Source organism: Gopherus evgoodei, unplaced genomic scaffold (genome assembly GCF_007399415.2).
Source record: "Gopherus evgoodei ecotype Sinaloan lineage unplaced genomic scaffold, rGopEvg1_v1.p scaffold_35_arrow_ctg1, whole genome shotgun sequence".
Taxonomy (NCBI): Eukaryota; Metazoa; Chordata; order Testudines; family Testudinidae; genus Gopherus; species Gopherus evgoodei.
Genome location: NW_022060027.1, coordinates 5,148,517 through 5,161,657, shown reverse-complemented (window position 1 = coordinate 5,161,657; position 13,141 = coordinate 5,148,517). Strand labels below are relative to the sequence as shown.

The window sequence follows — 13,141 nt, the reverse complement described above, 5'->3', positions numbered from 1 at the left end:
ACTGGAGCCGTTGGAGCTTCCCGGGGCTACGGGGTCTCCCAGAGCCCCCCACCTCCCCTGCCCCTTCCCCCCGCTGCCCCCCAACGGCCCCTCCTCCCTAACGCCCCCTCCCCGCTCTCTTCCACCTCCCAGCGCCCCCCACCTTCCCCTCCCGCCCAACGGCCCCTTCCCCCCAGCGCGCCCCACCTCCCCCCTAACGTCCCCTCCCACCTCCCAGCGCCCCCACTGCCCCCAGCGCCCCCCACCACCTCCTCCCTAACGCCCCCAGCGCCCCCACTGCCCCCCTCCACCTCCCAGCGCTCCCCCAACGGCCCCTTCTCCCCAGCGCCCCCACCGGCCCCCCAACGCCCCTTCCCTGCCCCCTTCTCTCTCCCAGCGCCCCCCACTGTCCTCCGTAGCCCCCAATCCCTCCCAGCACCTTTCCCCCCAACGTCCCCCATCCCTTCTCTGCCCCCGCCCCCCGACGGTGCGATTCCACCTTAAGCGGATCCACCTTAAATCGGGAGGGGGACGGAAATTTCGGGGGGGGGGCGTTTATTAATTTTTAACGCCCCGGCATCGCCTGGACCAATCAGCTGCGGGCGGGGGGGGAGATGAGTCCAAGTTTTGAAACTTTGCTGAGGGGAGCAGAGAGAGGCCGAGCCTTTGCCCCCCCCCCGCTCCTCCTGGGGGGCTCGATCCCGACACTACAGGGCCCCCCAGCCCCCCATCTCGGTGAGTGACCCCCCACACGTGGGGGGTGAGGGGACGGGCTGGGGGGGCGAGAAGATGGAGTTGGGGGGCTGCAAGTGGGTTGGGGAGGGGCCCCTGGGGGCAGGTGGGGGTGGGGGGCAGAAGTGTAAATATGGGGCAAGTGATCAGGCAGGGATGGAGAACTGGGGGGGGCGCTGGGGCGAGGGCACGAGGGAGGGGCCCTGGGGGGCATGCGAAGAGCGGGGGGCCCTGGGCGCACACGGGGGCTGGGGGCCAGGCGGGCGGCCGAGGGGGGGCCGGCCAAGTGAGCAAAGCCATCGCCTTCCCCTCACCCCAAACCGCAGCTGGGGAGACGGGGGGGCAGAGGCTGCAAGATCCCAGCAGACTGGGGGGGGCGTCCCTGGCCCATGTCAGGGGGGTTTGGGGGACCCCTGGCCATGGGGATTTGGGGGGAGCCCCGGCACTAGCTCGCCCCCATCTGGCCCCAGGTAAAGGTGTCGCTGCTACCTGAGGTGGGGGGGACACTGAGCCATAAAGCCTGCGCCCTGGAGTCCTCCTCCTCCCCCCCACCCACCACGCCCGGACGCCTGGGTCCGCCTGGTGCTGCAGGGCTGGGCAGGGTCCAGATAGACGAGAAACCAGAACCAGCCCGTTGTTCCTGGGAGCGCCGGGGGGTGAGGGGCCCCGGCAGAGCTGGGAGGGGGAGGGCTGGGCGATCGGGGGGCTGTGGGTCGGGAGTGAGGGGCCCCGGCAGAGCTGGGAGGGGGAGGGCTGGGCGATCGGGGGGCTGTGGGTCGGGAGTGAGGGGCCCCGGCAGAGCTGGGAGGGGAGGGCTGGGCGATCGGGGGGCTGTGGGTCGGGAGTGAGGGGCCCCGGCAGAGCTGGGGGGGGCGGGGCTGGGCGATCGGGGGGCTGTGGGTCGGGAGTAAGGGGCCCCGGCAGAGCTGGGAGCGGGGCTGGGCGATCGGGGGGCTGCGGGTCGGGAGTGAGGGGCCCCGGCAGAGCTGGGAGCGGGGCTGGGCGATCGGGGGGCTGTGGGTCGGGAGTGAGGGGCGCCGGCGCAGCTGGGAGGGGAGGGCTGGGCGGTCGGGGGGCTGCGGGTCGGGAGTGAGGGGCGCCGGCAGAGCTGGGAGCGGGGCTGGGCGATCGGGGGGCTGTGGGTCGGGAGTGAGGGGCGCCGGCGCAGCTGGGAGGGGAGGGCTGGGCGGTCGGGGGGCTGCGGGTCGGGAGTGAGGGGCGCCGGCAGGGCTGGGAGCGGGGCTGGGCGATCGGGGGGCTGTGGGTCGGGAGTGAGGGGCCCCGGCAGAGCTGGGAGCGGGGCTGGGCGATCGGGGGGCTGCGGGTCGGGAGTGAGGGGCCCCGGCAGAGCTGGGAGCGGGGCTGGGCGATCGGGGGGCTGTGGGTCGGGAGTGAGGGGCGCCGGCGCAGCAGCCCAGGGGGTTTAGGAGCACACGGGCGGGTGGTTTCCTGTGTGGGGAGCGACAGGATGTGGGGACAGAGACGGGGAGGGGGAAGTTGCCTTATCAGCCTGAACCAGCGACTGCGACTCAGCAGTTCCCCCCCCGCCCCCCCCCGCTGGGCCCAGGGCCCCGGGGGCTGCCTAGGGGGAAGGCCCTGTGTCCCATGCCCGCATTGTGACATCACCCCCAGAATCCTGGGGTTTCCGTGGGGCTGGGCAGGCAGCAGCTGTCTCTGCCCCAAGGTACATTGGGCTCCATGTCTGAGGGGGGCTGGGGTCCCTCCAACGGAGCATTAACCCCCCTCCTGCCCCCTCCCCCACAGGTCAGCCATGTCTCCCCACGGGTGTCTGAGCGTCACCAAATATTTCCTCTTCCTCTTCAACCTCCTCTTCTTCGTGAGTATGGGGGGGGCTGATGGGAGTGGGGGGGGGCTTGGCGCTGGTGGGGGGTTGTTTTCACCTGCCCCTCCCTAGAGGGGACTGGCACTAAGGAGGCGGGCAGCTGCAGCTGGGGCCGTTGGGGGGAGACGTCTGTGGCTTGCTGCAACCACCAACTAGCCCATTAGCCTTCATGCCCCAGGCTGGGGGGGCTGTGCCAGGGTGAACCCCCCCCACTCCAGTGTAATCCCCCCTTCCCCCCTCCCCCACAGGTCCTGGGTGGCATCATTCTCAGCTTCGGCCTCTGGATCCTAATTGACCAGCAAAGCTTCGCCGCCATCCTGGGTAAGGGCCCCCCACCCACCCAGCAGTGCCCCTCACGCGTGGCTGACAGCCCCCCGCGGTGCCCCTCACTCCCGACCCGCAGCCCCTCGCCAGCCCAGCCCTGCTCTGAGCTCTGCCCGTGCCCCTTCCAGGGTCCTCCCTGTACGCCCTGAAGGTCTGGTCCTACATCCTGTCGGGAGTTGGCATCATCACCATGCTGATGGGTTTCCTCGGATGCCTGGGTTCCCTCAAGGAGATCAAGTGTATGCTGGGATTTGTAAGTACATGGGAGAGCCCGGACTCCTGGGTTCTCCCGGCTCTGGGAGGGGAGTGGGGTCTGGTGTTAGAGCAGGGGGCTGGGAGCCTGGGGTCACTGGGGGGTTGATGTGGGAAGTTTCTCCCTCTCTCATGAGCTCAGGGCCTGGTGCAATTTCCCATCTCAGCTGGCACCATGTGACCCCCCCCCCGCAGCTACATCCTGCCATGCTCTGCCCCCCACCCTGCGGGTGGTGCCCGGCCCAGGCTGCTGGGGGGAGGAAAAGTGCAAAAGGAAAAGGAGAAAAGCAGAAGTGCTGCAGCTGTTTGGTGGGAGGGTGGGGGATGTTGATCTCCCTGGGGGGGGCAGGTGTGTGTCCAGTGGGGGGCAGAGCTGGGGGTGACACCCATCAGTTCTGGAGTGTCAGTGTCTGTTGGTCTGTCTGTGGGTGGTGAGGTGGGAGGGGGAACAGGGGGAGCCCTCAGGCCAAGAAGATTCACTGACCCCTTTTCTCCCCCTCCACCCCCAGTATTTCGGTTTCCTCTTTCTCCTCTTCGCTGCCCAGATCACCATTGGAGTCCTGCTGTACACGCAGCGTGTCACGGTGAGTGGGGCATGCTGGGGGCACTGCTGGGGGGAAGCTCGCAGCGCTGGGGGCACTGCCAGGGGGAAGCTCACAGCACGGGGGAGGCTTAGCTGGGGGCACTGCTGGGGGGAAGCTCACCGCGCCGGGGGAGGCTTAGCCGGGGGCACTGCTGGGGGGAAGCTCACAGCGCCGGGGGAGGCTTAGCCGGGGGCACTGCTGGGGGGAAACTCACAGCGCCGGGGGAGGCTTAGCCGGGGGCACTGCCGGGGGGAAGCTCACAGCGCCGGGGGAGGCTCAGCCAGGGGCAAGATCATGGTGCTGGGGGAGGCTCGGCCAGGGGCACTACCGGGGGGAGGCTTGGCCGGGGGCACTGCCAGGGGGAAGCTCGCGGCGTCGGGGGAGGCTTGGCTGGGAGCACTGCCGGGGGGAAAGCTCACGGCGCTGGGGGCACTGCTGGGTGGAAGCTCGCGGCACCAGGGGCACTGCCAGGAGGAAGCTCACGGCGCCAGGGAGGCTCGGCCGTGGGCACTGCCGGGGGGAAAGCTCGCGGCGCCGGGGGCACTGCCGGAGGGAAAGCTCGCGGCGCGGGGGAGGCTCGGCCGGGGGCACTGCCAGGGGGAAGCTCGCGGCGCCGGGGGAGGCTCGGCCGGGGGCACTGCCAGGGGGAAGCTCGCGGCGCCGGGGGAGGCTCGGCCGGGGGCACTGCCAGGGGGAGGTTCGCGGCGCCGGGGGAGGCTCGGCCGGGGGCACTGCCAGGGGGAGGCTCGCGGCGCCGGGGGAGGCTCGGCCGGGAGCACTGCCGGGGGGAAAGCTCGCGGCGCTGGGGGCACTGCCGGGGGAAAGCTCGCGGCGCCGGGGGCACTGCCGGGGGAAAGCTCGCGGCGCCGGGGGCACTGCCGGGGGAAAGCTCGCGGCGCCGGGGGAGGCTCGGCTGGGGGCACTGCCAGGGGGAGGCTCGCGGCGCCGGGGGAGGCTCGGCCGGGGGCACTGCCGGGGGGAAAGCTCGCGGCGCCGGGGGCACTGCCGGGGGAAAGCTCGCGGCGCCGGGGGCACTGCAGGGGGGAAGCTCGCGGCGCCGGGGGCACTGCAGGGGGGAAGCTCGCGGCGCCGGGGGCACTGCTGGGGGGAAGCTCGCGGCGCCGGGGGTGGCTCGGCCAGGGGCACTGCCGGGGGGAAAGCTCGCGGCGCCGGGGGCACTGCCGGGGGGAAAGCTCGCGGCGCCGGGGGCACTGCCGGGGGGAAAGCTCGCGGCGCCGGGGGCACTGCCGGGGGGAAAGCTCGCGGCGCCGGGGGCACTGCTGGGGGGAAGCTCGCGGCACCAGGGCAGGCTCGGCCGTGGGCACTGCCGGGGGGAAGCTCGCGGCGCCGGGGGAGGCTCGGCCGGGGGCACTGCCAGGGGAAAGCTCGCGGCGCTGGGGGCACTGCCGGGGGGAAAGCTCGCGGCGCCGGGGGCACTGCCGGGGGGAAAGCTCGTGGCGCCGGGGGCACTGCCGGGAGGAAGATGGCGGCGCCGGGGGCACTGCCGGGGGGAGGCTCGGCCGGGGGCACTGCCGGGGGGAGGCTCGCGGCGCCGGGGGAAGCTCGGCCGGGGGCACTGCCAGGGGGAAGCTCGCGGCGCTGGGGGCACTGCCGGGGGGAGGCTCGCGGCGCTGGGGCCGTGGCTGGGGGAAAGTCACCTCTCCTCTCTCCCTCCCAGCTGAGTGGCAAGGTGGGGGTGTTCGTGGAGGACGCCATCCAGACCTATCCGCTGGCAGGACCCCCCAGCGAGAAGTACCAGAGCTGGGACTTCATCCAGGGGCAGGTGAGACCTCCAGGGCCCGGCCGCCGGCCCGAGTTCTGCCCGGCTCCTGGCAGTGAAGCCTGGCTCACGAGCCAACCCCGGCGTCGCTGGGCTCCCCCCAGGAGGGGCCGCGGCCCTTTCCCCAAGCGGGACCCCCCGACTGACCGTTCCCCCCGATTGCTCCTCTCAGAGCCGTTAGCCGGGACCTCAGTCGGATCAGTTTCCGCTGGCCAGAGGGAGGAGCTGGGGGCCGGCTCCTGGCAGAGCCTCGTCCCTCCTGCCCTGGTCTGGGACTGACCCGGCCACGAGACCCCAGCCTCCGGCCAGAACACGCTAGCAGGGTGCCCCCCACGGACCCACATGCTGAGGGGCCGGCTCCTGGCCTCCCAGATGGGCCCTTGGCACCAGAGACCCCGTCTCTCTCCATGGCGGCCGGCGGCCCGGCTGGACCCCGCGGGCTGGCACTGGGGGGTTACCATTTTGCCCGCTACTTTGGGGTGCGCTTATTTATTAGGGTTACTCTTTGGGGGAGGGGGGCTCTGTACTGTCAGTGTGCTGCTTGTGTCACATGTGTTTTCGTATGGAGCTCTGCTCCTCCCACTGCAAATCCCCTTCCAAAGGAGCCCTCCTGCAGGACCTCGGCACGCGCACACACACGTGTCAAGGAGCACGTCCAAGCGGCCACCATCATATGTCCCAGGGGCAGCAGGCGCCCGTCCCAGGGGCAGCAGGCCCCCGTCCCCTCGCCCGTCCCAGGGGCAGCAGGCCCCCGTCCCCTCGCCCGTCCCAGGGGCAGCAGGCCCCCGTCCCCACTCTCCCGTCACAACTGTGCTGGCAGTAACCCACTGGCTGAGCAAACGCCACAGGCAGGGCCGGTGCAACCGTTTAGGCGACCTAGCCAGTTGCCTGGGGCGCGAGGATTTGGGGGGCGCCATTTTCTTTGGCAGCGACCGTGGCAGCAGGATCTTCGGCCGCCCCAGTCGCCGCTGGCATTTAAGCGGAGGGGGCTGGGGCAGGGGGGCGCAGGGAGGGCTGCCTGCAGCAAGTAAGAGGGGGCAGCACGCAGGGGAACTCCCTGCCCCAGCTCACCCCTGTCCCGCCCCCTCCCTGAATGCGCCGTGGCTGCTTCGCTTCTCCCGCCTCCCGGGCTTGCGGTGCCTAAGCTGATTGGCGCTGCAAGCCTGGGAGGCGGGAGAGGTGAAGCAGTGACGGAGGGGGCGGGGGGGTGCCTCAGGGCAGAGGGTGAGGGTGGGGAGCTGCCGCGGAGGGGGGGCACCGAAGGGAAGGGAAGGGGGGAGGGCGCAAGGTGGAAGGTTTGCCTAGGGCGCGACACATCCTGGCACCGGCCCTGCCCAGAGGATGTGGGGCGCTGCAGGGCTCTTTAGCTTAGGGCGAAGCAGCGTTGCTCCTAGGGTGACCAGACAGCAAGTGTGAAAAATTGGGACAGGGCTGGGGGGGGGGGTGGGGGGGATAGGAGCCTAGATAAGAAAAAGACCCAAAAATCGGGACTGTCCCTATAAAATCAGGACGTCTGGTCACCCTAGTGCTGCAGAGTAAATGGGGGAAGCTGAAAACCCCAAAGAGTAAAGTTCAGCGAGAGAAGCAACCAGCTTCCCCACCCAGCTTATTTACTGAATTAGGGTGACCAGATGTCCCGATCGTATAGGGACCAGCCCGATGCTCGAGTCTTTCTCGTATTCCGGCTCCTATTCCCCCCCCCCGTCCCGATTTTTCAGACTTGCTGTCCGGTCGCCGCTAACGGCACAAGGAGCCGAAACCAGCCGAGCCGTCACCGCGGTAAAGGCTAATACCCGAGGTAGAAAAGAAAACGGAGGGAGGGAGGCAGGGATCTCCCCGCTCCAGGAGGCTTACCCAGGTGATGGTGGGAGCTCAGGGTCCTGAGCGCTGGAGACAGGCAGAGCCCCCAGCACGGTCAGTCAGGAGAAGGTGGCCCCGTGGAACTGACGCCGGGTTTGGTAGGGGGGTTTGTGGAGAAACAACAGGGGCTGAAGGGAGAACACAGGATTGGTTTATCGGTAAACTGATGACTCCAGGGTTTTCTTTAGGCTATGGGTGGTGTTAACCCTTTCTCCCCCGCAGGGTGGCAGTGCATGTATGGGGGGAAACTGAGGCACACCTAGGCCGCACAAAATTGTTACCAACTATTCCCGCTTAAGTCTGGCCCCTGCGGCCACCTCGTGCTGTGGGGAGAGACCCCACAGGCCGCCCCTTGGTGCCCAGCTATGTAGACATCAGGCCCTGGGGGTCCCTGGAAACCAGAGTGGATTTGATTTAAATCAGATGGATGTAAATCACTAGTTAGATTATATTTAACCACAGTTTTCTACATAAAAGTGCATTCTTGGCTGTTAATACGTATTCTTCACAACTCCGCGATAGACGTAGGCTTCGTTTTAGAAGTGCACACTAGAGATTTTTAAACAGGGATTAATTCTGAAAACTTTTCAGCTGAGTTTTACAGCTATAGCAGAAAATGAAGGATTGTTCGGTTAGTTCATTCACCAAAGGTAACTGAAGCAGATATTTGTGAAGTCTCTGGGAGGTGAAACTATCGCCAGTTCAACAGGTTAATCATTGATATTTGGAGGATTTTCGCGCCAGGCTGTGTTAGAAGGAGAACATCACCAGACAGACATTTCGGTTGTTTTATTTAACTAAAACAACAACGTTACGTGTTCCGGATTTTTTCTTCAACAGCAAACCTAGAATATTTTAACAAACCAAGCGTATGTCCCTCGCTTCTCCCATTTACCTCCAGACTCCTCCTGTCCAGATCTAGTCCGCCCCCAACAATCTTCTATTCAGTCAACTTTTTGAAACTTTGCACTTTCAGAGAGAGGTCAGGGATTGACTCTGGACACGGATCTGCAGAGGGGCAGAGAGTTGAGGTCTGTTATTTCTCACCTCTCTCTAGTATTTATTTATTTAAAAACATTTTAGCTGTTAACAAGCATGTTACCCCTGGAGACACGAATCCACAGTCTGAGAACTGCAAAACAAAGCGTCTCCGATGGTATCGTCTAGACTGAGCACCGAGTCCCGCTGGGTAGCTAGAAAGATTCACCTCAGTAATCGGTACAGAAGCCCCTGGAGCCCCGTACGATTGGGGCCCTAATCCATGAACTGTCAGAACTCAGTTACCACGTGACATGACTGTTGTCTCTCGCTGTAGAATTCGAATGTACAACCCCTAGGCCATGACGCGGTATCTTTGCGCTATAATGTATCCTCAGTAAAACGATCTGCAGACAGGTTTTTTCCTCAAAAAGCATTTTATCAAAAAATCCAATTTAAATAAAAATTTGGATTTTTTTAATTAAAAAAAAAATTTATCCTCCCTGCTGGAAACCCCTGTGTACCCCCCTACCCACCCTCCGGTGCCTCTGCTGGTTGGCACGAGGCACCTGGCTCATACATGTCCTCCCACTGTCTCCCCCCCCCCCACCCGGCAGCTCCAGTGCTGCGGCTGGAACTCGTACCTGGACTGGCACCAGAACCCCGTCGTGGACAATTCCTCCCGCCAACTCTACCCCTGCTCCTGTCACAACAGCTCCAGCCCTGGTGAGCGCGGCACCAATATCACCAAGGCCTCAAGCATGCAGGGGGCCACCGGGTTCTGCATCGCTTATGGGGAGTGGCCAGTCTACAGGCAGGTGAGTGCTGTCTGGGGCACTGCTGCAGGGAAGCTCGCAGCGCCGGAGTCCCCAGCTGGAGGCACTGCTGTGGGGGAAGCTCACAGCTGGCAGTGGTGGGAGAGGATTTTGTAGCTGGTGCCAGTGTTCTGACTCCACCCCCTCTCCCTGCTGTCATCCAATCAGGGCTGTGCGATCAGCGTCCAGGGCTGGCTGGCCAATAACATCATCAGCATCGTGGGCGTCTGCCTGGGCATCGCCCTGATGGAGGTAATGGGGGGGGGCAAGGGTGGGGTTGGGGAGCAGGGGCCACCCCCAGGGATGGGGCGTCAGCACCAGGGAGTGCTGGGGTGGGGATGTGGGATCTCACCCCCTTGTGACTCAGTTTCCCCACACACACCCAGTTCGTGCAGCTGCTGTGCATGGCGCTGGCTGTCACCTTGGAGTGCAGGATACTCACCAGTGGCTCCCAGGAAATCCTGACCTTCCCCAGCAGGTGGAGCCAGTGTGCATGTGTGGCTACAGTGCGGGGCTCATGCATGTTTGCACACGCGTGTGTCGTTCTGTGTGCGTCTTGGGGCCTGTGTTCCTGCCCACCCCGTGTTCTCACGTGTGTCAGTGCGCGCCTGTTCCCACACGTGTTCCTGCAGCTGGGGGTTGTGAATGTGTGTGAGGGCTTGTGCACGTGTTCCTGTGTGTGTCAGTGCGTGTGACTGGCTTGTGCAAGTGTTTCCTCCATGGGTTCGTGCGTGTGTGTGAGGGGCTTGTGCACATTTCCATGTGTTGGTATGTGTGTGTGAGGTGTTTGTGCACGTGCTTTCATGTGTCAGTGCATACGAGTGGCTTTTGCATGTTTCTGTGTGTGTCGGTGCACATGAGGGTCTTGTGCATGTGTTTCCACATGTTGCGTGGACCATGCATGTCCCTCCCTGTGTCCCTGCACACCTGTGTTACTGCACCCACATGTGGTTCACAGGTGCTAACACGTGTCTGAGCGTGTCCCAGAACGTCCCCTCCCCGTGCCGCCCCCCCGCCCCACTGCCATGTCTCTGCCCCGCACTGACCCCATTAACCCTTTCCCTCCTGCCGCACCAGCCCCATGTTTCAGGAGTGCTGGCAAGGTAACTTACCCTGGGGGTGGGGGCAGCTCAGATCCCCCACTCAGCCCCGTCTCCTCCCCCCAGATCCACGCCATGTCCATGGTGTGCTCCCTGCTCCGAGAGGAATCATTCGGCGCCCCCCAGGGGCCAGAGCAGGAGGCACAGTGGCTCCCGGGCAGCCCCCAGCCCAGGGGCCTGGCCCATCGCTGGGGGGGTCAGCAGCGCATCGCCTGAGAGCCCCGTGGGGGTGCCCCTAGACAGGAGAGCCCCCCCAGCATCCCCTAATAATAAAGTATCTGTGGAAAGAATGAGGGAGTTAGGAGCAGTGGTTATTCCGGGTGGGGGCGCTCTCCCCTGGGGCAGGGCTGGCCCCAAAACCCCAGGGTGGCACTAGGGGGCGCTGCGCTGCAGGGAGGGGGTGGGGCGGGCGGGGACAGACAGATTTCAGGTAATCAACATACCTGTGGGATTGAGGGGATTGACTCCTGAATGACTCAGGCGCTGACTCCGCCCCCGATCTACCCCCATCACATGCTATCAGACCCCCACCCCCTCACAGCACTGATTTCAGGGGAGTGTGCCGTGACCCCACTCACACGGAGCCACTGGGGTGGAGGGGGTGTGCTGTGCTTGGGATGCTTTGGTGGGAGAAGTGGGATCTCTCATCTCCTCCCACAGTTCTCTGGGGAGGGTTGGTGGGGAAAATGGGATCCCTCCATAACTGTCCTGCCCCCCCAGCTCGTTGGTGGGACTCTCCCTCCCCCTGATACCAGCTTGTCAGAGGGTGGTTGGTGTCAGCAGTGGGATCCCTTCAGTAACTCTCTTCCCCCACCCCAGCTGGAGGGGAGAGGTGGGATGGTTGGTGTCAGGAGTGGGATCCCTCCAGTAACTGTCTCTCTCTCCCCCCCCAGCTCTGTCTCATGATGTTATCGATGTTTCTGTTTAGAAACATGGGCCAGAACTACGACAAGCTGACCCGATACTCCTAGGAAGCCCCTCCCGCCCCGGGGGGGAGGGGGAGCAGATGGGCAGGAGTCACCGCCCCCCAACTGGGACCATCCAGCATGGGCTGAAGCAGCTTTCTGTCTCTGTCTGTTCCTGAGTGTTCTTGGCAGGGGGCAGAGCCCCTGGTCCATTGTCCCACCCTGTCCCTGGCCTGAGCTGTGCTCACCCTTTGGGGCAGTGCCACAGGGATGGGGCAGCTATTTCGTTCTGTCTCTGGGTATCTATTAGTGGGGTTTGCTGCAGTAGGGAGGGGAAGTGCAGGCTGGGGTGGGGGTGGGGGAGAGAAGTCCTCGTACCTTGGGGGGGATCAGGGAGGGGCAGGAGGTTGGGATGTGTGAATATGTCTGTGTGCCATTGAATGTGTTCTCCACGGGGGTGGGACCCCCGGTTCCCCCCTCCCCAGGAATTCACAACTTTTGTAAAATCCACTTTGTAAATAAAATAAAAATGTGGGGTCCCAGCCCTGAAAAATTGGACAGTTTTGTTATTTGCAAAGGATGCTGGGAGAAAATTAACCAGGAGGGCGTGTCCCCTCCCCTCTCCCTGACCCAGTCCCCCCTCCCATCCCCCAGTGTTGGGGACCCTATTGTAAGTGCTGCCCCCAGTGGGGCTATTTGGTATTGCAGGCCCCCCATGGCTAAATGCTCATTGCCCCCTACGTGGGCAGGTGGCCGGGCATGTACCTGGTGCGGTTCACACCCGAGGCCCCTTTTGCGGTGTGAGGGAGAACCTGGCGCATGCCCCTATTCTGGCTGCTCCAGAACCTCGTGTTGAGGATCTGGCTGCACTTTTCGCACACCCCATCTGTGGCCCCACAAAGTTGCGAGACCTTCCCACCAAACTCTCCATCTACGCTACGGGGAGGATGCTGGACGAGGGGGGCTCTGCGACTGTGGGGCCTATTTCCATTCCTCCCTCCTCTCGCGCATCCAGGCAGATTTCCATGGGCGGCGTCCGCTGGCTCCCTCGACACCGTTGGGGAGCAGTGGGTGCTGTCCGGGGTTCTCCGCTCAGTGTCCCCGTCCAGTACCCACGTTCTGACCTAGGACCTTCATCTCATGCCCTGGTTTTCTCGTGTTGTCCCCTGAACTCATTTGGTCCCTCCTGCTAGGCTGGGGGAGGGGCCTTTAGAAGTGGGCAGTTTTGCACCCACCAACTTCCCAGGTTTTCCAGTAAGACAGGTTGGGGGGCAGTGGGTCCCCAAATAACCAGCCCCCACACCCCACCCCAGAGGGGGGCCATCACAGTGCCAGAGGAGGCGTCCCCATATAACCAGCCCCCGCATCCCACCCCAGAGGTGCTGTCTGTCAGGGCCAGGCGAGGGGTCCCTATATAACCAGCCCCCGTGTCCCACCCCAGAGGGGCTGCGTCCCAGTGCCAGGTGAGGGGTCGCTATATAACCAGCCCCCGTGCTCCACCCCAGAAGTGCCAGGTCCCAGCACCGGGGGAGGGGTCCCTATATAGCCAGCCCCCATGCCCCACCCCAGAGGGGCCACATCCCAGCACCAGGGGAGGGGACCCTGTAGGACCAGTCCCCTGCCCCACCCCAGAGGAGCCATGTCCCAGTCTCAGTGGAGGGGTCCCCATATAACCAGCTTTGTGCCCCACCCCAGAGAGGCCACATGCCAGCGCTGGGTGAAGGGTCCCCGTATAAGCAGACGCATGCCGGCCTGACCAGCGCTGGCTCCCGCGAGTGTGGCTGCGACGTCGCTCTCCGGGTGGATTTCGCCTGGCCAGGGCTAGATTCTCATCGGTTGTTGGCAAATGTCAGTTTTGAGGCAGACGCAACCCCCCGAGGAAAATCCTTCCGGCGCGATTTCCAGCCCGGGCCACGCGGCTGACGAAGGCAGGGGAGGTCGGTGTCGGGCCGTTCCTGTTGCACACGCGGTGCTGGTGACACCGGCCGC

The 13,141-nt window shown here is 64.8% G+C and overlaps 1 protein-coding gene across 7 annotated transcripts; it reads left to right on the top strand.

Annotated features, from left to right (window-relative positions):
• The first annotated feature begins 461 nt into the window (after positions 1-461).
• Positions 462-11,707, top strand: CD37 (CD37 molecule). 7 transcript variants are annotated; one of them, XM_030545054.1, is made up of 9 exons: positions 462-714; positions 2,476-2,548; positions 2,803-2,875; positions 3,007-3,131; positions 3,640-3,714; positions 5,393-5,497; positions 8,950-9,150; positions 9,316-9,399; positions 9,534-10,617. In XM_030545054.1, the coding sequence occupies exons 2-9, from the start codon at positions 2,483-2,485 to the stop codon at positions 9,840-9,842; spliced, it is 1,038 nt and encodes a 345-aa protein (XP_030400914.1). In that variant the 5' UTR covers positions 462-714; positions 2,476-2,482; the 3' UTR covers positions 9,843-10,617. The 7 variants fall into 7 exon arrangements, with proteins under 7 accessions (XP_030400914.1, XP_030400920.1, XP_030400918.1 ...); XM_030545060.1 differs by lacking the exon at positions 9,534-10,617 and adding an exon at positions 11,141-11,707 and having other exon boundaries at positions 564-714; XM_030545055.1 differs by lacking the exon at positions 462-714 and adding an exon at positions 1,280-1,367.
• The last annotated feature ends 1,434 nt before the right edge of the window (positions 11,708-13,141 follow it).